Source organism: Camelus dromedarius, chromosome 17 (genome assembly GCF_036321535.1).
Source record: "Camelus dromedarius isolate mCamDro1 chromosome 17, mCamDro1.pat, whole genome shotgun sequence".
Classification (NCBI taxonomy): domain Eukaryota; kingdom Metazoa; phylum Chordata; class Mammalia; order Artiodactyla; family Camelidae; genus Camelus; species Camelus dromedarius.
The window spans coordinates 38,830,298-38,855,209 of NC_087452.1; the positions used below are offsets into that span (position 1 = coordinate 38,830,298).

General features: G+C 43.8%; 1 protein-coding gene across 1 annotated transcript; it reads left to right on the forward strand.

Annotated features, from left to right (window-relative positions):
- The first annotated feature begins 17,797 nt into the window (after positions 1-17,797).
- Positions 17,798-24,575, forward strand: LYZL4 (lysozyme like 4). The gene is made up of 4 exons (XM_010974815.3): positions 17,798-18,084; positions 18,162-18,311; positions 18,924-19,002; positions 24,506-24,575. Exons 1-4 carry the CDS (start codon positions 17,946-17,948, stop codon positions 24,573-24,575), a joined length of 438 nt encoding a protein of 145 aa, XP_010973117.1. The 5' UTR covers positions 17,798-17,945.
- Positions 24,576-24,912: the final 337 nt, after the last annotated feature.

Consider the following 24,912-nt stretch of genomic DNA (forward strand, 5'->3'; position numbering starts at 1 on the left):
TCTTACCCCTCCCGCTGGAGAACACTAGTTTGTTCTCTGTATCAGTGAGTCTCTTTTTTGTTATACTCACTAGTTTGTTGTATTTTTTAGATTCCACATATAAGTGATATTATACAGTATTTGTCTTTATCTGACTTATTTCACTTAGCATAATGCCCTCCAAGTCCATCCACATTGCTGCAAGTGGCAAAATTTCATTCTTTTTTGTGACTGAGTAGTACTCCATTGCAGGATTTTTTTTTTTTTTTTTTCCTACTTTTTCACTGCCATATCCCCAATCTGTGAACATTGTCAGACATAAAGTAGCCTTCGGTATGAATTCACTCAATGAATGAATGAAAAGACCTCCAAGGCCATGCATGTCAGTCACTCCTTTATTACTATTATTAATACTACTATTAGCATCCACTTATTATGTGCTGTACCTTGTGTTCTAACAGAATATTAAGCAGTTCATACACCTGATTTTATTCAGTCTTACTCAGTCCTCACAATAAGCCTGTGTAATAGATATTTATGTCCCTGTTCTATAGATAAGGAAATGGAGGCTTCAAGAGATTTCTATAAGGCCAAGAAACAGCAGAGCTGCTATCAGCCTAACCTACTCAGCTCAAAGACTGGGAATTTGGAATAGACATTTCAAAGACTTGTGGTCCCTGTTAAGATATATTTCCAAATTGTCAGTTTTCTAGTTTTCCAAAGCTTTTATGACTTTTCTTATCCACACACACACACATTTAGGCATTTGATGTTTCTGAAACCCAGCCCAAGGCAGAACCTTAAACACATCTCAAGTTGTGATCATAGAAGCAACAGGCTCCCGCTGGGGTTGAGGTTCTGTAGGGCATTTCATGATAAATTTGTCAAAGCCACAGGAGCCAGATCTTTATAAATAATTCTGGCATCCTTCATTACTCTTTTTTTTTTTTTGCCATTAGCCCTGGGGTGGGGGGGCAATTAGTTTCCATAGAAAAGAAAGGCTTCTCATGTCCACAGTTGCATTCACAGCACTTTTGTTTTTATGTACATTTCACTTCCTCAGTCTCTGGATGAATATTAGCAATATTGGAGATTTTTAATTTATGAAAACCCGGTAAAACTGCTGTGCTGCAATTGAACCTCAAGTTTGTCCATCCATTTGGGGATCATGTCCTGACAAATTGCACCCCCACTGTTTGCTGGGCACTGTTGGAAGGGAGTGTAATGCCCATGCAGACATGTCCTTGGAGATGAGCTGGAAAAATTCACAGAGGTGAAAGCAGACAATTAGTTTAGCAGGAAGAATTCTGACCCAGATGCCATGCATGGAAAGCAGATAAAGAATAAGGGGAGGATATCAAGAAGGATGGTTGGGTTTTGAAAGATGGATGGAAATCAGACAGATAAAGGAGGGGTTTTCCAGGCATAGCGAACAGCAGGTGTGAGGTCTGAGACAAAGAGGACCCACTTTCCCACTTCTGGTGGATCCTGGGGAGTTGGCAAGATCTCAGGAGGAGGAAGGTTGTGTGGCATGTTTGGGCAGAGTGGGCTTGATCCCTGGCATTTTTGAGAGTAGTACCGTATGACCTCTGATGGGAAAATATTAAAAGCTTAAGATGCATTCTTGCCAATAATAGAATCATATTAATAAAGTCAAAATCTATTTTAAAAATTTTAGTGGGGAAGGTAATTAGGTTTGTTTATTTATTTATATATTTATTTATTTACTTAATGGAGGTACTGGGGATTGAACCCCAGACCTTGTGCATGTTAAGCACACACTCTGCCACTGAGTTATATACTCTCCCCCCTAATAAAGTCAAAATTTTAAAAGTAAAAGGAGACTAATTTTGAGGAAATTAAAAATCATAACGGGGCCAGGAGTAAAAGTAGCCAAAATAATAATTTCTTGATTAGATTTGAAAATGGTAACAGGTATGTGATATATATATTTATAACATACATACAAACATGCACATGTAGTCTATATAGGTATATGTATAGTGTGCATGTGTTATGTGTATATATAGTAGTTTGCATTTTTTAAATTGAGGTTTAAGTTACACACAGTAAAATTCAAAAATCTCAAGCTTGATGAATTCTTACAATATGCGTACACCAAGACACAGAACAGTTCCATCACGTGAGACTGTTCCCTCATGCATCTTTCCAGCCAGTCCTCCCAGTCCAGAGTTAACGACTACGCTGATTTCTCTCTCCATAGATTGCTTTTGCTTGTTCTTGAACTTCATATAAATGGGGTTATACATGTTGTGTTCTTCAGTGTCTTGTTTCTTTTGCTCAACACAATGCTTGTGAGGTTTGTTTATCTTGTAGCTTTCTCAGTGGTTTGTTCTTTTTTATTGCTGAGTAGTTGTATGACTGTGCCACCGTCTGTTTATCCATTTGTCTGTTGATAGACATTTGGGTTGTTTCCAGTTTTTGTGTCCTACTGTTGAAAGTAGTCACAAAGCCTGCCTGCATTCAAGAGGAAGGGTCATAAATCTACCTGATTAGGGGAGAATGTCAAAGAATTTGTGGCCATCTGTAATCTTTCACAGAGGGGCTCTGTGCCCTGTCCCCTTCCCCAGGCCCCTGAGGACAGGTGGGAGAAACACAGGGAGTTGTTGCTGGGCTGCATAGAAGGCTCTGGTTTTGCTGAGTAGGGTGAAGAACTGGGGAGGAGGAGTAGAATACACTGGGTCGCAGAGGAGGGCTGAGGAAGTGGGCTTGGAGAGGGGGTCTGGGGAGGACAGACTTGCAAAAGGAGTGGGGAGGAGAGGATTTGAGTGAGGCAGGGATGTATAATGGGAACAGTTAAATAAGTTGTGCTATCACAACCCAACTCTTCATCCTGTTTGTAAATCTTCAGCAAAATCTGTATTACTCACCAGTGCTTGGGAGATTTTTCGCCTTTCAATTCTAGAATATTTCAAATATAAAATATAAAATCAGGAGAATAAATCTTATGAATCCACATGTACCACATATTGACTATGTTCAACAATGGTCAATATCAATACTCCTGTTAATTTGGGGGATTAAATTTTGGGGGGAAAATCCAAGAAATTAAAAATTTTTACCCATCAACATTTCCATCTTTATCTAAAAAAGATAAAGACTTAAAAAACATAACCACAATACCACTGTTGCATCTTAAAGTTAACAAACAATTCCTTATATCCTTTTATCATCTACAGTCAGCATTCAGATTTCTCAGATTGCCTCAAATCTATTTTAGAGTTGGTTCATTTCAATCAAGATCTGAATAAAGTCCATGCATTCCAGTTGATTCCTTTCAGTTGCTTCCTTTTATTTATTGTAATTTATGTACTAAAGAAACAAGGTTGTTCAAATTGTGGTATTTCTCAAGGTCTGGGTTTTGTTGATTTCATCTCCATAGTGGTATATAACAGGTTCTTCTGTGTTTTCTTGAAAATTAGTTTGACAGAGGCATGACCAGATTCTGGTTCAGTGTTTTTGGCAAGACCCCTTCCCAGGTGGTGCTGTTTCCTTTCAGGAGATTCCCATTGTATGGTACTCTCTGTTTTTGAGATGTGAGCATCCATTGATGATCAGTGCCCAAGCCCATTAGTTCATTAGGGGTTGCAGACCGGTGATGTTCTAATCCCATCATCCCCTCTTCATTGATTAGCTAGAATTCTTCCATAAAGGAAAAATTCCTCTCGACTTTTCAGTTCCCCTAAGTTACAGTGTGTACAAGAGAAGCATGATGCATACCTGGTTTTTTCTTTTATTAATTTTCAAAACAACGAGTAGCTGCCCAAGTTCTTTGGGAGTTGTCTTTGTGGATGACAAAGAGTTGAACCTGACCTCTGCAGGGGGATAGCGGAACCCTCAAATTCTCTTAGTAGCTTTTCAGGAAAGATGTCAATACATCCATTTTTATAAATGGGGAACCAGAAACTCAGAGGTTAGTTAGTAAGTGGAGGAGCCAAGTTTTATCTCAGGTCTGCCTGGCTTTATTGCATGGCTTTTTCATAGGGCTGTAGAGAATTCACCCAAACTGGAGGTCTTACTGGCTGAAGCCTCTTCTCACCCTGGCTTGCTAGAAATCAACAGTCTGTAGTCTGAAAAAATGACATGCATATCCTTGAGGCCTAAGAATAATCTTACTTAAAGTTGCACTTCATGACAATTATAGCATTGAACTGTTTGATTTCAGAATACTTTTGTTGCTGAATAGTTTCCCCAAAGTTGGACCTCAGGCTAGGCTGCTTTAAGCAGATTTATATAATTCACCTATTGCAATATATCACAATTTGCAGTTTTGTGTACATGATAAACATCACTGATGCGTGTAAGTGAAGGAACCTTGTATCAGAAGGGTTTTATTTATAAAGGAGTCTGGGATAAGCAGAGGATTAACTGTCGGGATGAAGAAATTTACTGAAACTGAAAGGCCAAATAGGTTATAAAGAACATCTGTAGAGTGACATTACTTGTTTAATTGGTAGCTGCATGAAGAGCCATGAGATGATCCAATGAATGAATGAAGATTATGCATTTGAGCACTTTCTGTTGCTGTTCAAACTGGTCTAAGCACGGACTTACAGTTTTATTTACTAAACCGTCCAAAGATAGATCTGACAGGACTTCAGGGCTCAATGTGCTGTTCAGGACCTGGTTTCTCTTCATTTCTGGGCTCTGCATACTTTGTGTTGAATCCATTATCATAGAGACTCCCTGTGATCCCAAGATGGCAACCGCCGACTTCTTGCTGCTGTGGCTACAGCCTTCCTGTCCCACATCAAGAAGACAGAGTAATGGGCCTTCCTTTAATTTTCACTAAGTCTTATTGGTCCTGAATGGGTCCACGTGTCTGTCCCTGAACCAGTCACTGTAGCCAGAGGAATGGGATACACTGCGTGGCTCAGCCCCAGGTCACATGAATACAGGGACTGGAAGTGGGTAGACTCTGAAAGAAATAAATGTGGCATTATCAGAAATGCCAAGGAATGGTGGGATGCAAACCAGCAGAATTCCATTTTAGTCTGCTCCAGGACACTCTAAGATGGCTTCAAAGAAGTGATTCAGGGGTCTGTGCATTTCCTGAAGTTGTAGGTACTTTGTGTAGATAGTCTGTGTTTATGTCCATTTTTCAGGGAGAGGGTCCATAGCTTTGACTGGATTATCAAAGGCCATGGCAAATTGTTGGCTCTTCTAAGATGATGGTGAATATTGAACCTGACTGAATTGCTTTTTTAAAACTGAGACTTCACGTGTGTACTGGCTTCTTGAATGCTTTCAATATAAGATGTAGAATTTGCTTTCCAGCTGCTTTTTAGCAAATGATGTTGAACCCATGGGGACTATCAGAGATAGTAAATACTGACCAAAATTTAGTTTATATCATTTCTTCAGATTCTAGAAGTTGTAGATCCCTTTTTCCTCCCAAGAAAGCCCTGTTTCTGGAGCCACAACAGAGGCTTCCCCAAGCTCTGTCCCTGAGGGTGAGCCCACAGCCCTGCTGGGTCCCAGCCGCCACCTGTTCTTCTCAGAGCTGGCCTCAGCAGCCCCTGTTTACCCGGGCATGGAGAGCTGCTTGTTCTGGGTGAGGAAAAGACCCTTTGGGAATTACTTCCCTGTCATGATTCCAAGGCCTCATATGCAGGCTGATATTTTTCTGCTAATCCCAGGCCAGGTATATTGTTGACACCAGATAATGTTGGTTTTCAGGCTGATACAGTGGTGGTTGAGCAAACACTGGGCGACTGGCAGAATCCCCTACTTCCTGAGCATCCACGATCACAGATTCATTGAAGTTTAAACATACAAGAGACCTACCCTGCCTTTGCCCTTTGCGTCTGCCAGGAGATGAGGTTATCCTTGAGTGATTGCTGTAAATAACCACTCCTCATTTCCCCCTCTAGCTTGCACTTTGGCTTTTAATCAGGTTCAAAGCCTGGCATTTTGCTGATATTCCCCATCGATGACCCATAGGCTGGCTAGCCCAGGGATGTTTAGACTTTAAAGTACACACGAATCACCCAGGAATCTTGTTCAAATGCAGATTCCAATTCAGCAGATCTGGGAAGGGCCTGAGATTCTGCATTTCTAACATAGTCCCAGTGACACCCATGCTTCTCCAAGGTCCATGCATCTAAGAGCAAAGGGCCAAGCCAATGGCTCTCAACCCTGGCTGCACACCAGAGTCACTTGGGGAATTGTAGAAATACTGATGCCTGGGTGCTACTTTCAGATGTTGGGATTTACCTGATTTGGAGTGTGACTCCCCAGGCGACCGTGATGGGCAGCCAAGGTTGAGACCCACTGGGATGACCCCTCCATCTTCAGCTTCTACCTGCCAACTCCCCTCACTAGCAGTCTGGCCCACTCATGCCCCCTCTTCACTGCCCTCTGGACACCCTTCTCCTTTGTCCTTGGCATTCACGGAGAGCTTATTATGGACTAGAACTTTCCTGATAAAGTCAGCACTACTTCTGTCCCCATCCTGCAGGTTTGGAGAGTGAAGTATCTTGTCTGAGGTCACACAGCCATCAAGCAGCAGCGTCAGGACCCACCCAGGTCTTCTGTCCCTGGAGTACGGAAGCAGCAGGGTGTGGGTTTAAGAGGGTAGCCTCTGGAGTCAGACAGACCTGGGGCCCACCATTCCCTCTCAGCAGGTTACCAGATCCTGCAAGCATTAGGTCCTCCTCTGTTAAAAGGGGGTGATGAGATACCCAGTCATTCATTCACTCACTCGTTACCTCTGTTCGCTCAGACCCTATGGAGTTACTGAAGACAACTCAGCCTTCCCCAAACCATAGGCCAGGCTGGCTCTGCTGGTTGTTTCCCCCATGGTGGGGACTGGAGGTTGAGGAGGTCGGGGCTCCATCTCATGGGTATCTCCTGGATGCAAGGAACTGCCTTCTAGAGACGCCACACCCAGGACTTCCCCAGTTTTGACTCTGAAAGTCCCACGTCCCTGGCAGATGGGGATGGTTGACTGCCCCACCAGAGCCACATGGGTCTGGGCGACGTCCTTCCTTTTACAAAGCCGACGGCTCTGTGCCTTTCAGCCTTCCTTCTTTGTGAAGGGCCCTGTGGTGTGAGGTGGTTCCTGCTGGTTTTTCTTGACCCCTTTGTGATGGTGGCCCACAAGACCCTGGGATGGGAATGGTTGCTGCCTCCCGCCAGAACTCAGGTCGTGATGAGTTCCCTGCCTGTTCCCAGCCTGAGGTCTTTCTCCTTCTGTTTCAGTAGCCGAGGGAGGCTTTGTCCAACACAGGCAACAGGAAGCGTGTTCACAAAAGAAAACACCTCATCTTCCCGCCCCCTTTTTCTCAAGGCTGCCAACACCCTTGGCCTCAGACAAGCACTCAGTGAGTACACAGAAGTAGGGCTGTTTGCTTTCTGGTGCCACTTCAGATGAAGTTGAATATTTTTAAACTAGGCAAGCAACACCACAGCTAAAAATGCTCAGATTTGAAAATAAATGCGTGGCAGATTTACACGAATCCCTTGACTCTGTCAGAGATGCTTTCAGCAGCAAGTACAATGCGTGACTGAAAGGGGCTCACGCCACAGAGCTTTATTTTTCTCGCGTAAGAAGCAGTGTGGAGCTGGGCAGCTGCTGATAGTGACTCAGCGAGCGGTGGTATTGGGCTCTGATTTGGTGTCACTCTCCTTCTCTGGGTCCCCTCATGTCAAGTAATGGCAGCAGCGACTCCAAACATCATGCCTTGTGCAGCTGAGTTCAGAGAGGAAGCAGGGTGGCCTAGAACAGGACTCTCTCCTTTCTTGCCTCTCCCTTTCCAGGGGGAAGCCATTGCCAGGAGTCCTCTCCCCAGTGTATTTCCCCTTACAGGGGAACTGGGTCATAGCCCACCTTCTTTGCAATTCAGGGGTCTCTGCTCACTGCCTAAACACTACTGAGGTTCTTTTAGGAGGGGTGGCTTTGGCTGGATAACCAAATTGTATTCCCACACCTCTTTCTTTGGGCTCAGAAGCCCTGAGTTCCAGGCCTGGTCCTGGTTTTGTCTTGCTCAGGTCTCAATAACATGATGAAATGGATGCATCTTCCTCAAGCCCTGAGATGGCCCCTATGGGCCACTTGCAGAGGAAGCAAGGAAAGCGAGCTAGCTGTGAGGGTTTGTGCATGAGATTGCTTTTTACCAGTGGCCCTATGGCAAGAAACACTTTTGAAAACAGGTAAGCTAGATCATTTCAAAGGGAGCTTCTACCTCAGATGTTTTTGAGTGTCTGTAGGATTGGCTGGCCAGTGTCTTTTCTTGTCTATAGCTTTTTTTTTTTGCAGACACTGTACAGATATAGATGCAGATATTGACACAGATACGAATGTAATTATAGATTGTGTTATCGGGTGATGTCTGCAGAGCAGATGGAGATCCATCTGTTGGGGAAAGCTCAGGAGAAGTCCAGCGAGGGCCCAGGGCTGGGGCAGACTGAGCGGCCTCAGCCCTGTGACAGCAAGTGAGACTCAGGGATTCAGGGCTGGCTCCTCATCCCCAAGTTAAAGTGGCTGAGCCGGGCTCCAATTCAGGGATCCTGGCTCCTAAAAGGGACTTGGGGCTTGAAGCAGCCAAATCTATCTCACTGTTAGATTACAGCTGACAAATGATCTTCAAAAAATCCAAAGCTGCGATGGAACAGCTGTCAGAGTACCTCTTATGCAAACATCTCTGCATTCTGGAGCTGACGGTGGCCTTCATGTATATGCAGATGTTCTCCACATGTAGGAGGAGGGATCCCAGCAGCTTTGCTGGAAGAATCAGGACGAAGGAGCTTAATGATTGATGCCTTTCTCTGGGTCACCAGGCCGGAAGATAAGCAGCCAGTGGTTCCATGGCTGACACTAGTGTGCCCTCTGCTATTTCCCAGGAAAGCTTGGAGTGGGGAGGTCAGTGTGGTGATAATTAAGTAGCATTTGTTTCTGAGTTTCTAAATGCTTTGCCTTTACAACCGAGGATGTGAGTCATCTTACCCTGAGAGCTTTGAGACAAAACCTTTCCCCAAATCTAGACCTCCCTGCCTAGGGAACACTTTGCCTGTCCTGGCGGCCTCCTCCTCTCCTTTCTGTCCTCTTCCTGATGGAACTGTGTCGTGTGACTTGGGGTCCCGGAATACCACAGGCTGGAAGAGAGCAACGGAGCAATTTCTCCCCATCCTCCCTCCTTTTCTCTCCTCTTCTTCTTCCTTCCCTTTCTTCCTCTCTTCCCTCCTCCCTTTGTTCTTATTTTAATGTTAAAAGTCCTGTTTACTGAGCACCTACTATGTGCCGGGCCCTGTGTTAAGCATTTTCCATATACTTATTTTCCATAATTCTCCCAGTAAGCCTATGGGGTAGATTTTGTTATTATCCCCTTTGTACAGGTAGAGAATTGAAGCAGAAGAAAAAAAAATGATGTGCTCAGGTCACACAATTAGCAAATGGTAGTCAGGGCTGTCAGACTTTAGAGCCATGACTTTTTAAAATTTGTGTATTTCCAAGTTAAAAGGGTGATGTAATGAACGCCTCTCACCAGATTTTCTAGCTATGAACATCCTGCAGCTCTTCATGTCTCTGTCTCAAAATATACATAGTTTTCCTTTTGGACAAACCATCTGGAAGTTGACTGCAGACATCATGACATTTTACCCCTAAATATTTCAGTTTGAGTCTCCCAAGAACAAGAACAGTTGCCTTTCTAACCTTAATATCATTATCACCCCTAAGAAAACCAATTTTATTTCAGTTATACCATACAATGCACAGCCCAAGCTCAGGCGGCCTCAGTGGTCCCACAAATGACCTTTATAGCGTTCTTTTTTTTTTTTTCAAGCCAGAATGTAGTTGAGGTTTATAACCTGCCTTTGGCAGTTGTGAATCTTGACTTCCCATAATGAAGTGCAATCCTCCCTTTGCCCTCATTCTTTGTGATCCTGAATCTTTTGGAGATTTCAGGACCTCCTGAGATTCTGAGATTTAGTCCTCAGAACATCCACATTCTGGAGTGTGTCTGGTCTTCATGGTTATTCAGGTTTTATATTTCTGGTTAGAAGGCCCTAACATGATACCGTATCTTCCTCTGTAGGGCATCAGAGGGACATAATGTCAGGCCATCCCACTGCTGTCAGTGCCAAGCCTGCCACCTTGGTTAGAGTGCTGTCTTCCAGATTTCTCCATGTAAAGTACATTTCCGCCTTTGTAATTAACACAGGCCAGGGAGGGAGGGAAACTGTATCACATCCTAGGACTGCAAGGGAGAGGCTGTCAGCAGTGCACCTTCCTCAGAGCAAGCACCTCCCCTCCTACTCCCAGAACACGGAGAATGTCCAGATAACAATAAGCACATATAATATCAACTCCCAAGGCCACAACTTTCTCCCCTCGTGAAAACTCAGCTCAGGTCATGGCCATTGAGGAATGGGTGTTGATGCATCACTCCTTGGAGGGGGTGTATGGTATCAGAGCTTCTGGGGATCACAAGAACCAGCCAGGGCTGCTCCCCTGGAAAACCAGAGCCCTCCTGGAAGCAGGATGTAGGTGTCCCATGATAGAAATGAACATGCCCTTACTTCTCCTGTCCAGGCCTACTGGCAGAAGCTTGTTAAGGGGTAACTCCAAATGACATAAATGTTCATCCAGCCTTGGGATGGATTCTGTGTGTGAGGAGCATCAATCAAATCAGTAGTTATCCAATTGCTGTCTATTTAAAAGGAGTTAAAAAGCCAAACAAGGTGAAATAAGCCAAATACAAAAGAACAAATACTGAATGCTTCCACTTGTGTGAAGTATCTGCAATAGGCAAATTCACAGACAGGAAAGTAGATGAGAGGTTACCAGAGGCTGGGGGGAGGCAGGAATGGGGAGTGATGTTTGGGGTGATGAAAAAATTTTGGAAAGAGTGCAAGAATCTAGGGTGTTCTTAGTTGGAGGCAAAGTGTCTCTGTAATGACAGAGCAGACTTGTCCCTAAGAGATGCAGGTTCAGCACAAAGCATGTGGCAGAATCTTATCCCTTAACACCACAGTTTGGGCGGGAAGGCTTGAGGCTGGCCCAGTCCCTTTTCTGTGAACACTGAGCATTCTCTTCCCCTGGACTCACTACATTTCATTTCTCACGTTGTCTTTCTCATTAGCTTGGCAGTTCCTCTAAGGGCAGGGACTGTGTCTGGTTCTCCACGGGGGCCAACCCTGGATCCAGTACATAGCCTGGGCTTGGTAGCTGCTCTAGTCATGACTGAATAAATATGCACAGAGGCAGGAGAAGGATGGCCTGATCTGGTAGGGCAGGGGGAGCAGCGTCTGGTTGAAATCAACCTGTCAACCATTTGCTTATTTGTGCAGGTCTAGGCACTTTCCCCTAATTTTTTAAACAAGTTCTAGAAAGTTCTAATTAGATACATGCTGCCAAGTTGCTCAAAACTGATGGGGATATTTTGTGTGTGTGTGTGTGTGTGTGTGTGTGTGTGTGTGTGTGTGTGTGTGTAGAAAACTCCCAATGTGAGAGCAATTATTCAAAGTCTGCATTCTGCTCTGCCATTAGAACCTTTTAAAATATTTCATTTAATTTTTTGAATAGGTATTTTATTTACTTCTTTGAAATCATAGTCAAACATTGCCACAAATATCTTGCTTACCTTTCCATATATATAACAAGCAAATATGTGTTAATATCATTTTGTTTTGCAAAATGATAGCATACCAAGATACTGATTTGAGCCTCCTCAGTTATTATTTCATAAGTATCTTTCCAAATCAGTATGCAGAGAGCTGCCTCATTGATTTCAAGGGTGCAAAGAATTCTATTGAATGGAATTTCTTCATCACTTATGTAATCAACCTCCTATTGATGAAAATATAAGTTGTTTCCAATGTTTTCCTATTTTAACCAAATGCTTTGCTGCTTTAGTGATTAACATCGCACATATGTCATTAAGCACATATATGATGGAATGCAGGATAAATGCATAGAAGTCGAGTTACTGGGTCATATGGAATATACATTTCTAATTTTATAATTTTGGGGGTAGGTAATTTTGCTGGATATTGCCAAACTGACCTTTGTAAGTATAGATCCATTTATATTCCAGCAGTGCGTGAGAATGCTTAATTCCTGACAGCTTTGCCAGCATAGTGTATTATCACATTTGGATTTTGCCATTTCAATATGGGATAAATGGTTTTGATTTCCATGTCTTTATGTTTGAGACCCATTTGCATTTTTCTTCCTTTGAACTCTCTGTTGATATCTTTTGCCCATTTTTCAGTTATTCTTAAGGAAGAATCATTAAGGGCTTTTGTTTCTGGGTTATCTGCGCTTTTACTGGGAAGATTTTACCTTGAAATAAGCTAACAATTTTGCCCTGAGTTACTAGATCTGGCTAGGGTTAGGCCCCACTAAAATGAATATGAACATTAACAGCAGCAGCCTTTTATGAGCGCTTACTCTGTAGTGGCTCTGAGTTTTATGCACATCGTGTCATTTTAGCCTCACAACGACTCAGCTTATAGATGAAGAACCTGAGGCACAAAGAGAAGTGATCTTCCTTAGGTTATACAGCTAGTTAATGGCAAAAACCAGGGTTCAAACCCAGAACCAGATTGGTCTGGCCCAAGTCTGTGCTCTAAACCAGGGGTTGGCGAACTTTTTTAGTAAAGAATTGGATAGTAAATGCTTTGGATTTTGCAGATTCTTCTGTCTCTGTCACAACTACTCAACTCTGCCATCGTAGCCAAAAGCAACCATTAGACAATACAGAAACCAATGGGGTGGCTGTGTTCCTATAAAACTATTTGTAAGAATAATCTGATGAGATTTGGCCCGTGGGCTGTAGTTTCCCAGCCTTTGCCCTGAACCCTTGCATTTCATCTCTGCCCCAGCCTCAGTGACAATAACAGTAGCATGCTTTGTGCTTTCCAGGGCACTTCTATGAAAGCCCTGATGTCTCCGCACAGGAATGGAAGTCTGCAAAAACAGCAGTGGAGGTGTGGGGGGGAAGCAGAGAGGGTCCAATAACCAGATCCACCCTGGAGGTCCTCCAATCCCCTCTCCTGACTCTGGGAGAAGAGATATAATCCCTCTTGACTAGAGGTTTTCTGGAAAGCATAGGAATTCAGGATTATCTTTGAAAAGCTATTTAATAGTACATAAAGTTGCAAAATGCCCTACAGTGATGAGTGGTAATAGTGATTTTTGCAAATTCAGTTGAAGAATTAAAAGGAAGTTGAGATGTACTGTTAGTACTAATCTGTAAATTGTGTGAATGTAAGGCTTAAGGCAGAGTGACTAATCGCCCCAGCCAAACTGGGACAAGATAGTTACCCCAGCTTAAGGTCATCAAAAATAAGTTGAGTGCTTTAAAAGACTTGATAAAGGCAAATTATTAAAAGCATTTTGCTAAAGGAGTAAGTGTGAGTAATGTAACTAAGAAAGATGAGAAAAATCTTGAAAACCTAGAAGGGAAATCAGAAAGACGCAATTTTGTCTGTGTCTTTAAGTTCTTGTTTTGCTTTAAAGGTATAGAAACTAGAAATGGAATACAGCAGAGTATGATTGACACAAAAAACCCCTCAGTGCTCCAGCCAGTAACTCACATCTAAGAAAAGGCCATCACTAAAGACTGTTAAGCAAACACATGTTTATGGGTTTAAGTTTCAGCATTTATGGCCTGTTTTTTTCCTTTTATAATTCCTTACTTTATCACCTGCAGTTAATCAGCTAAGTACCAGTCATACATCTGTGTTCTCAAAAGACCAGCTGTGTCTTCAGTCATCTCAACATCTCTTAACTTTTGGGAGCTAGAAGGAAACTTGAAGGTAACCAGGCTGATGCCTTCATGTCAAAGATGAGGTTGCCTAGGCTCTAAGAGAGATGTCCTCGACCATGGCCCCATCGTGAGTGAAGGAGCGCAGTAAGGGCCCCATCGTGAGTGAAGGAGCGCAGTAAGGGCCCCCTGCACTGTTACTGCTGCATCCTCGAAGGCAGTTCTCCAGGGGCCCAGAAGCATGCTGTGCAGGTAATCACTCCCCAGAGATGTCCACTCCCTTACACCTGGAACCTCTGAATGTGTTATTTACAAGGTGAGAGAGATTTTGAGGGTGTGGTTAAGGTTAAAGATCTCGAGATGGGGAGGTTATCCTGGATTGCCTGGGTGAGCCAGTCTAACCACTGGAGTCCTTAAAACTGGGAGAGGAGGCAGAAGGTGAGGCTGTGAGATACAACTGCAGAAGGAGAGGCAGGTGAGAGTCAACGTGGGAAGGGGTTTTGAGCCACCCTTGCTGGCTTTGAAGATAGAGAAAGGCAGCAGAGTCAGCAACTGGTAGTGGCCTTCAGCGGACAGCCGGCAAGGAAATGGAGACTTCGTCCTACAGCTGCAAGGACTGTATTCTACCAACAGCCCCAGCAAGCAAGGGAATAGATTCTCCTCTAGGGCCCCCAGAAAGGAGCGTGGCCCTGCCAACACCTTGCTTTTAGTCCGGTGAGCCCTATTGGACTTCTGACCTCAAGAACTTGAAGATAATACGTTTGTGTTGTTGAAGCTGCTGAGTGTGAGGTAACTTGTTACAGCAGCAATAGAAAACTAATACAAATGCGATGGTGACTGACCCCTCCCTGTTTTGGAATATTCTGGTGCATAGCAACTGATGTCATAGAAAGGATTCTACAAGAGCAAGTCACGAGGAAGGACTTACGGTTTAGAAGCTCTTGGGTGAAGGGCAGTAGGTTATCAAGGCAGTGGCATCTGAAAAATCCAGGGAACAAAACAGGAAGAGCAACTTTCCTGCGACAAACATCAAGGCTGCCACAGTGGCCGCTCTTCCCCACCCCGGGGAGGCACCAAGGGTCTGTGGGAGTATTGGTGAGTGCAGGTGTGGTGGGCACGGACCAGGACAGGCGTGACAGTCCCAGCTGCAGGAGACACTCAGCAGCAGATTCACTTATTGCTCCTCCGGTGACAGTTCTGTTGGGAAGGGTTGGTCTTTGTTCATTCATTCACCAGAGATTCACTGAGCACCTCCCATACCCCAGGCTCTGTTCTAAGTTCTGAGAATAAAGCAGAGATAGGCCCGGTTTCTGCATCCCTGGTGCTTACGCTCTGTATGGGAGGTAGACAAATGAACAAGGACATTTCTGAAGTTGACTTATATTGCAAAGAAAATGAAAACTACTTTCTGTGATGGGGAAGTGCAGGGGATCCTGTTTGAGGTGGTGAGCTCATTTGAGCTGAGACCATGCAGGAAGGGGCAAACTCTGAGGTGGAAGTTCCAGGCAGAAGGAAGAGCAGGCGCAAAGGGACTGTGGTGGAAGTGAGATTGGCATATTCAAAAAAAGAAATATGCAAGGAGAATGTGGCAGCGAGAAGGTGAACAGTAGGGGAAAGGGGTGAAACCAGACTGGAGAAGTTTTGGGAGCAGGATGGGTTTTGTCAGCCAGGTTGAGGAGTTATGATCTTACTTAAAGTGCAAGGGGAATCCACTGGAGGTGGGTAATGTAACTGGAAACATGTTTTTCAAAAGGCTTTTCTAGCTGCTACTTGAAGGACAGGGAGGGGGGCCAGGAGAGGAGTGTGGAGTGTAGGAGTATAGTTATGAAACCTCTACGGAAGTCAGAGGTGATGGTGATCCAGACGAGGGTGGTGGTAGAGGAGATGCCCAGAGGTAGATAGGTTTTGGAAGAATCAGGGACAGGGCTCCCAATGAATTGGCTGCTGGGAAAGAGGGAAGGAGAGAGGCTTCAGCGTGCCTCTTGTGAACTGAGATGGGGTCTGCCCTTTGGCAGACAGACAGCTGCCTGGAAATATTGTTTGCTCCATTGGTAAATGTGAACATGGACTTCTGTCATATGCGTTGAAATTCAGTGATTAAGCTAAGGGCATGCAGTGCAGCCAGAGCTCAGAAAGATGAATGTCTACAGGAGAGGGAGTACTTTGCAGATTTAATCCATTTACTGTATAAATCAACCCAATTAGGTGAGTACTATTTTAACCTCTATTATAGATGAGGACACTGAGGCACAGAGAGGCTTGCTGTCTTAGATCACTAAGATCCCAGATACTGAGGAGGTAAGGCCTGGATTTGGAACCAGGAAATGTGACTCTCAAGTCTGAGCAAGTAAGTGTTAGGCCCCCCTTGACAATGTATTTGGTGTACTGGTCATGTCTGTAACTCATCATGCAGCTTGAGAGTTTAGACAAATGTTTGAAGGTGCATTTCTTCTAATTCTTTATTTCTGACTTTTGCCTAAGTTAAACATTTAGGTCATTGGTTCTCAATAGGGGGGCAGTTTTGTGCCCCAGGGGACATTTGGCAATGACTGGACACATTTTTGTTTGTCACAACTGAGAGGGTGGACTTACTGGCATCTAGAGGCCAGTTCTGCTCCTTAACGATCTTCAGTGCACTGGAGAGCCCCCAGGACAAAGAATTTTCCAGCCTAAGTGCCGATGTCGAGAACTCCTGTTGTAGGTAAATATAGGCTGGAGGCTGTGCATACACCTATGAATGATGACCAACAGGAGAGTGCAATTAATTGTCCAGTTGATATCCATTTATGCAGTGTCAGGGGCTGTGCATGCTAGAAAGAAGACACGTCGTAATTTCGAATTGCCCATTCTGGTCCGAGAGGTGGGACATGGCACAAAACAGGACGATCACTGGTTAGGTGTTCTAGAAATGATTCTGAGGGTAATAGGGACTCTGAGAGGAAATGTTCATGGAGGATTACATTAGTCTTCAACAAGGTGGCACCAGGGTAGAGACCTGAAGATCGGGCAATATTTGGGTGAGGAAAGGCATGGTAGGGCCCTGTGCATTGGGAAGAACCATGTGTGAAGGCACGGAGGTAAGAATTAGCAGGAGCATGGGCGTGGGGGAAGTGGCGTGGGGAGGTGCAGAGAGGCACAGAGAGGGAGCCGTGTGGGAGTTCGAGGTTGACTGAATTGGTCCTTCCTTACGGAGGGGCCGCAGAGAAAGGCCAGATTATAGAGGGCTCAGAAAACCAAGTGTGGGTTTGCTACAGTAAGGAGTAGGGAGCTAGCAGCATTCTCAAAGTGACATTTGCACGTGCTTTAGGGACATTCCTCAGTCATGGTAGAAAACACCACTTGGAGGGGGAGAGACCAGGAGGCTGGGCTATGACTCAGTCTGCAGTGATGAAGCAAGTTTACATGATGGTGTTGAGGTGGATTTAGGTGGTGACAGCAGAAATGGAGCAGGATGAACTCAAGAGTCAATTCTTGGAGCATCCAACAAGTTACCCTACTCCCTTCACAGACAAGAAAGCAGAGGACCGTGAGGCTAAGGGACTTGTCTGCTGTTTCCAATACGACCCAGTGGCAGGTCTGGGCTGGACCAGGGTTTGTCTCTGTGAGGACAGCAAGAGAAAAGCTCAGTGGAGTTTAGTTTGTTGAAAACCAAGACTGTAAAGGTTAGGACCACAGCTCGGAATATATTCCAGAATAAAAGGCAGTGGTGGAAATAATTCAATCGGACAGTAGAGGTTGTGCTCGAGTAGGGTGGGACCATAACAAATATTTTTTCTTTCTTCTTTTTCTATTTCCCAAAATGTGTTTAATGAACAAGTTCTACTTTCACAATAAAGGGGAAGAAAGGATTGGAGCACCTGTATCTACTGTCAAGGAGAAATGAGTGAGGAAAAAACCCAAGAAGAATCTGTTGGGTTTTGCTGGAGGGAAAGAGAGAGGGTAGGGGTTGGGAAGGAGACCGTTAGGAGAGCAGTTTCCTGAGGAATCAGGAGGTCAGAGGAGGAGGAGAGGCAAGGCCTCAGGTGTTGTGGGTTTGCAGTGATACGAAGCAGAAAGTTAGGGTGGGGAGGATTGTGGTTAAGCCAGGAGGACCTCCCCTTTCCCTGAACACACTGAGTTGCACACCCCCATCCCCACAGCACCCTTCTTTTCCACCAGAGCCCTGTGGTCTTGGTAGGAATTATCTGTGACGCGGCTCCCTCACCTGGCAGCCGTTGCCCTCAGCTGGAGAAGATGAAGGCATCCGTGGTCCTCTCCCTTATTGGGTACCTGGTGGTTCCAAGTGGTGCTGCTGTCTTGGGGCGCTGTGTGGTGGCTAAGAAGCTCCACGAAGGAGGCCTGAGTGATTTTGAGGGCTACAGCCTTGAAAACTGTGAGTAGCCCCTCTCGGCCCCCTGCCCAGGCCTCCCCAGTTCTCCTCTGAGCCACACAGCTCCTGTTCTGTCTTAGGGGTGTGCCTGGCTTATTTTGAGAGCAAATTCAACCCCACGGCCGTCTACGACAACTCGAATGGTAACTTCACCGGCTACGGCCTCTTTCAGATCCGCAACAATGACTGGTGTGACCATGGCAAGAACCGTTGCCACGTGTCCTGCTCTGGTAGGTCCTTCCCTTCTTCCACTCTGGGGCACTTGGGGCTGCCACATCGAGCTCGGAGGTCTGCTTTCCCAGCGGCCGGAGCTGACAAGTTTGGAGCTGGGAGGAGGGCCTGGCAAAGGCTGGGCTGAGCCAAATCCAAGGTAGGGGCCCAGGGGAGGCCTTCCTTGACCCTTTATTCAAGTCTGAATTAGGTGCACCCACTCATTGCTGCATTCCCCCATCGGTCCAGGTATCCTTCGTATTATTAATTGTCTACAGTCTGTATCTACCCGCTTCTAGGCTGCAGGCTCTGTGGAGGCAGGCATGGATTTACTGTGTTTCTCATTCCGTCTCCACGGCTTCTTATGTTGCCTAGCACAGAATATTCACACTACATGTACATTTTAATGAAAATATTGTTATAAGAATTACAAGAAAAAAATCAATTGATTGAATAAAAGGTGACCACACTCTGCTAGCTCCCAGTGTTGTCTGAGAAAAATCTAGGGGTAGATTTATTCTTGGAATCATATGGAAGCCTCTCCACTGTGAGTACCTGCTACCTTCCTGACATCACTCTGACTTGGCTGCCAGGCGGTGGCATGGTGTCATTCCACTTTATTTTCTTTACAGCTTTACTGAATCCGAATTTAAATGAGACAATTGAATGTGCAAAGAAAATTGTAAAAGGAAAAAGAGGGATGGGAGCATGGTAAGTAGTACATCTTTAAGTAGCCTGTGTTAATGACTTTTACCCATTATTTTACCCATTATCTTAAATCTTAATCTTGGTTGCTACATATCTGAAGTCCCAAACTAGTGGGATCCCACTCATCAAGTTAAGCAGTAGGACACCACTGAGGTCTGCCACCCCAAGACTACAGCAGGAAGGAAATAATTATCAGATTGTCTTAAGTTGAACATCTTTTCCCCCTCAAATCTTGTTTAGGGTCCTGCAGGATGCTAGGATGAGCATCCTTGAAATAAATCTCTGATTATTTCTTTCATATAAATTTCTGCAAAAGTTTTTGAATACTTTTAAAGTTCTGTTTGTTGTGAAATGACTCTCCAGCAAGCTTGTACCAATTTATACTAATATTAAGAGTTAGGTAAAATGCCCATTTACTGCACTCTGACCAATTACAAAACCTTTGCCATGATAGGTGTATAATAATTTTGTCTTATTTTCGTTTGCATTTTACACTTGCCTGATGACTAATGCAATTTTTCAGTTGTTTATTGGCTGTTTAGATATCTTGTTTAGTGAGGTGCTTGTTCAAGTTTTGTTTGTTTGTTTGTTTGTTTTGCCAGTTTTTCTTTTGTGTATGTCTTTTTCTTATTCATTTGTTAGGAGTTATTTATATATTCTGGATAAAAGTTTTTCGTTGGATACAAGTATTGCAAATATCTTCTTTCATTCTGTGGATTACTTTTCACCTTAATGGAGCCTTGCTAAACAGAAGTTCTTAGTCTTAACGAGTCTAACTTATCATTACTTTCCCTTTATAGTTACTTTTGGTTATTTTAAAGACTTGCCTATTCCTAGGTCATAAGGACATTCTCCTTAGTTTCTTTTCTAAAAGCTTTATTCTTTTACCTTTCACATTGGGCTCTACTTTTCTTTCTTTTTCTTGCCTTATTGATTGGCTAGGATCTCTAGTAAATGTTGAATGGAAGTGATGATAATGGCATCCTTATCTCAACCCAGTCTCACAGGGAAGAAGTTCAATATTTTATCATTAAGTGTGTTTTCCTTAAGTTTTCTGAGATGTTGTTAATCAGATTAAGAGAGCTCCTTCACATTTCCAGTTTGTTAAATTTTGTTTTAATCATAAATGGGAGTTGAATTTTGGTTAGTAGATTTTTAGTTGCTTTGCAATTTTGTGTTAGTCTATCCATCTTCCTTTTTAAATTCAAACTGTTGCCTTTGTATCTCTCTTCTCTCCCATGGCTTCCTCCAGAAGTCATATCTGGTTTCGTCTTATTGAGGATGTCAGTTTTAACAGCCTTACTTCTGGATCCTGCAGTACGCTACCTTCAGAAGAATGCTCCTCCGAATTTCATTATGATGCTCCCTTTTCTTCTTGGAATCTTTCTCATGGGTCCCATGTTAGTTTTATCCTTCCTTGAATAAGAACAGATTTACCATATTCAGTATTTGCCAATAGGTAGGTTGTTTGACATTTTCCTGGCTCTGATCACTGTTATTTGAATGATGGTCAGACTCCCTTCTTAGATGTCCATCTCAGCATAGGTTGGTGTACATGCTTCTTGGCCCAGTTTCTGGTTTGGAGACTTTTCTGATGTATGTGCCTGGTTCCTTCTCACTAGCTGAACCGGGGAACACATGAAAACCCCCAGTTCCAGCGTGCACTGCACCACCTTCACCTATACCACTCATCGAGGTGGGCCACCGTTACCCAGTAGACACTGTGTCACCACCAATTGACACCTTCCCCTGTATTTTCCACCCTTTCCTCCCTGCATTTCATAATTGACTGCCTGGTTGATTCTAGACATTGTAATCTAGATCTAGAGACAACGTCCTATTTCTTCAGTTCCAAATTGTACATCTTAATATATCTGAAATTAGGTTTATCTTGCAATCTCTGTGTCCTTCCCCTAAAGTTGTTAATAAATCATTGATGCCTCTTACAATAGAAGATTATCTTACAACAGTGGAAATCCTTCAATAATAGCTATAATTTCTTGACTGCTTTAAGGTGTAGGCTTTGTATATTTACATAAACAGCATTACTTAACCTTCACAAATCCCTCTGCAGTGAGTATTCTTATCCCCACTTTAAAAATGAGGAAACAGAGGCACAGAGAAGTAGAGTAACTTACTCATGACCACAGGGCTGGAATTGATCCTGGATCTGCACTATTGTAAGTGTCAGCTTTTGCCAGGGTGATTTACACGGGGGATCCATGCTCTGGTTATGTAGGAGGCAATCAAAGGACGCTGTCCAGTTCTTCTGTGGGGCAGACTCAGGGTTTCTGAGCAGGGCCAGTTAGCGGGGGAAGGGTTGACCTGCAGGTGGATTCATTTCACTAGTGGAAGCCTGAGTGGTGGTCCTCACTGTAATCCACAGGCCCTGTAAGCAGTGGAGACACTGTCCAGAATCTGGCAACAGAAGATGTGTCCATCTCAGGGGTCGTGGCTTTTGTAGTTGCTTTATTATCTTTTTCTGTGTCTTTTGGAGCTAAGTTCAGCCAGAGATTTTTGCCTTTTTTTCTTGCCTCTGAATCTCTAGCATCTAGCTCTCTGCATGGCACATAATAGGTGCCCCTAAATGTTTGTTGAAGACTGCATTTAGGGCAGTTATCCAGAAGCCATTTAAAATTTTTTACTTTTAATTTATTATTTCTAAAAATAAAATAATACATACATGTTTAAAAACAAAAAATGAAAATTAAACTTTCCTTTCTTATCAGCAGCCTCCTGAAAGTCACCACTGTTAACGTCTTATAAATCAGAGAAAAATCAGTGCACAAATATTTTCAAACTCATGTGGAATCCCTGCACTGACCTACACCTAGCTTCTTTCACTTATTAACAGAGCTTGTGAATCCTGGCATATCTCTGTCTCCAGGTCTCTGCCACTCCTGGAACAGCTGCTTGGTACCTTGTGGTTATAGATGTTGCAAGTCATTATCCACCAGTCCCTGTTAATGAACACTTACGTTGTTTCCACTTTGTTTCAAACAATTCTACGATGAGCATCTTGCTATTATTTGTATGAATTTGTTCTTTCAGGGAAATCCCTTGCAGAAGACTTGCTGGGGCCTCTGGTGCATCTAAACATCGGAGAGATTGCTAAATCGGCAATTCAGAAAGGGGCACCTCCAGCCTCTCTGCATGAGAAGGGGGCCTGTGTTCCCCAGCTCACTAGCCCGGAGCATTCAAATTTATGTGGTTTTTGGAAATTAAGACTTGTAAAATGATACCATTCTGTTTTGCTTTGCATTTTTAAAGTGCACAGAATCTTGTCGGGTATCTTTTCATATATTCGTTGACTAGTCTTCTGTGAACTGCTTATTCATATCCTTAAGCCCATTTTTCTCCTGGGATGGTAATGTTTTCTTTAGTTTTTACTATTTTATATGTGTTCTTTTAAAATCAAGGTTATTAGACCTTTGTCATTGATACTTATGTGAACTATTTTTTCAGGTCTGTTATTTGTATTTTAACTTTATTTATTGTATTTTCATCATGCAAGAGTTTTACATTTTCACAGAATGAAATCCCTCAGTCTTTAGTTTGATGGCTTCTAGGTTTATAGGAAATCTTGTTAGTAAAGTCTTTCCTACTGCAGGATTATAAAGAAATCAAGCCAGTGCCTAACACAAAATAGCCCTATGTTAAGTTTTTGTGAAATAAATTAGAATGTAAAATTTCCTTGTTTTCAATTCTTAAATATTGGGCCTTCTTGGAATTTATTTTGATATAAAAAGTGAGATAGGGAATCCAGTTTCCTATTTTTCAAATGGCTAGTCAGTAGTCTCAGCACCACTTTTTTTTTTAACACCTTTATTGTGGTATGGATCCTGTACAGTAAACTATATATATTTCAGATGTACAATTTAATGAATTTTGATAGATGTATATACATCCATGAAACCACCATCACAATCAAGATAGCTAACATTTCCATCACTCCCCAAAATGTGCAGATTTTGAATTCCCAGTTTATCTCTTTCCACCCCCTTTCCCCGCTGGTAACCATAAGTTCTTTATGTCTGTGAGTCTGTTTCTGTTTTGTAGATAAGTTCATTTGTGTCCTTTTTTTAAGATTCCACATATAAGCAATATCATGGCATTTTTCTTTCTTTTTCTGGCTTACTTTACTTAGAATGACGATCTCCAGGTCCATCCATGTTGCTGCTAACTGCATTATATTCCTTTTTATGGCTGAGTAGTATTCTATTGTATATATATACCATATCGTCTTTATCCAGTCATCTGTTGATGGACATTTAGGTTGTTTCCATGTCTTAGCTATTGTAAATAGTCAGCACCACTTTTTCATGAACCCATTTTTCTCACTGATTTAATAGATTGCATTTTAAAGTGGGAATCCTCTTGTTAATGTTGACTGTCTTCTGAGTGTTTGAAATATCTTTCGTACATAGCCTCAACTTTCTAATTAATTGGGAAGCTTGGCTGGCCCCCTTGGGTAAGCACTAATGAGCTAAAATCATCCTCATTGTATGGCACTAAGTAGAGATGTGCTGGGCCAGGCTGATCGAGGCCTCTAATCTCTCAGGATTCCCAGTGAGGTGAGCTCCTATTAAGCTAATGTTACTGGGGTTTTCCAGAGCTCAGATCAGGCTGCTCTGTGGAGTTGGGGCAGACAGGAAGGGAGAAGACCCAGGCTCTGTGTGCCCCCAGGAGTCCCTTCTGCAGTGCCTGCCCAGGGCTCTGGAGAGCTCTGCGATTTCTGAAATATGGATGTGTGTGTTTTCCCTGCTGCTTTGTAGTTATGAGAGGCCAGGGGGCCATGGCCCCTTCTCCAACTCTGGGAGCCCCTACCCCAGAAGACTCATGGAGCTTCATGCCGAGGAATGGGATGAACTAAACAAGATTTCTAATGGCCTGTGCTGGCCTGGTGGCTCCTGCACCTTCTAGGTTGGGATATGAGGACCTGGGGTCTGGATACTGGCCCAGGGGCTGGTAATAGGGGGGTCATGTTTAGGGGCACCAGGAGAAGAGATTTGAGAAACTCAGTCCAGTTGACTAGGCAGAGGTGAGGCATGAAGCAGGTGTATGGGAAAGTGACAGAGGCCCTGGCCAGGGACAAGGGTTCCCATTTCAGAACTAGGGTCTGCCTAGTACTTAACCATATAAATCACAGAGCTTCTCTGATGCTCACTTCAGCAAAGTTAAAAATACTTACCTTGCGGGGTTGCAGAAGGATTTCTCAGTACATAGCTCAGCCTCCCCATCTCACAGTGTGGGATTTGTGGGAAGGAGGGGGATGTTGTGAGCAGAAGGATAGAAGGAGCTCCAGCACACATGCCAGCGGGTGGGGGAGACAGCAAGAGAGACGGACTTGGGATGCACAAAAGCCTTCAGAAATGTGCCCACTCAAATGCCCCAGGGCCAGGCAGGGGGTGTAAATGGGCCAGCGGGGGCTGAGCTCCCTAGAGATGCCGAGCTGTGACTGTGGGGGCCCCCTCCTGTTCACTCTCCCTGGCCTTCCTCTCTGCAGGCGCTCCTGGTCCCTGAACTGCCGGTACTCTGACACTCTGGCGCGGTGGTTGGATGGATGCGATCTGTAGCTGCCGGGCAGCCCTCCCTGCACTCGCCACTGGCATCTTCCAGATGATGATGCTTTCCTGTTTGTTGCCTTCCCTCAATCACATTGATTATCTCACAGCTTGACAACTCCACATGGAAAAGGGCACGAGTTTGCTTCATCCAGGGATGCAGGATGCAGAATAAACTGCTAGTTATTCATCCTGGGCCAAAGAGTTCCACTTGTCTTAGTACACTCTGATTGTTACTATGATGATCATGATTTCCCATCATCATGCTTTATTAGTGTTTAATCTTAGGTGGAGGATTTGAAGGAAGGGAAACATCTGGAAAACAAGATGTGTCCATGAATGTCAATAT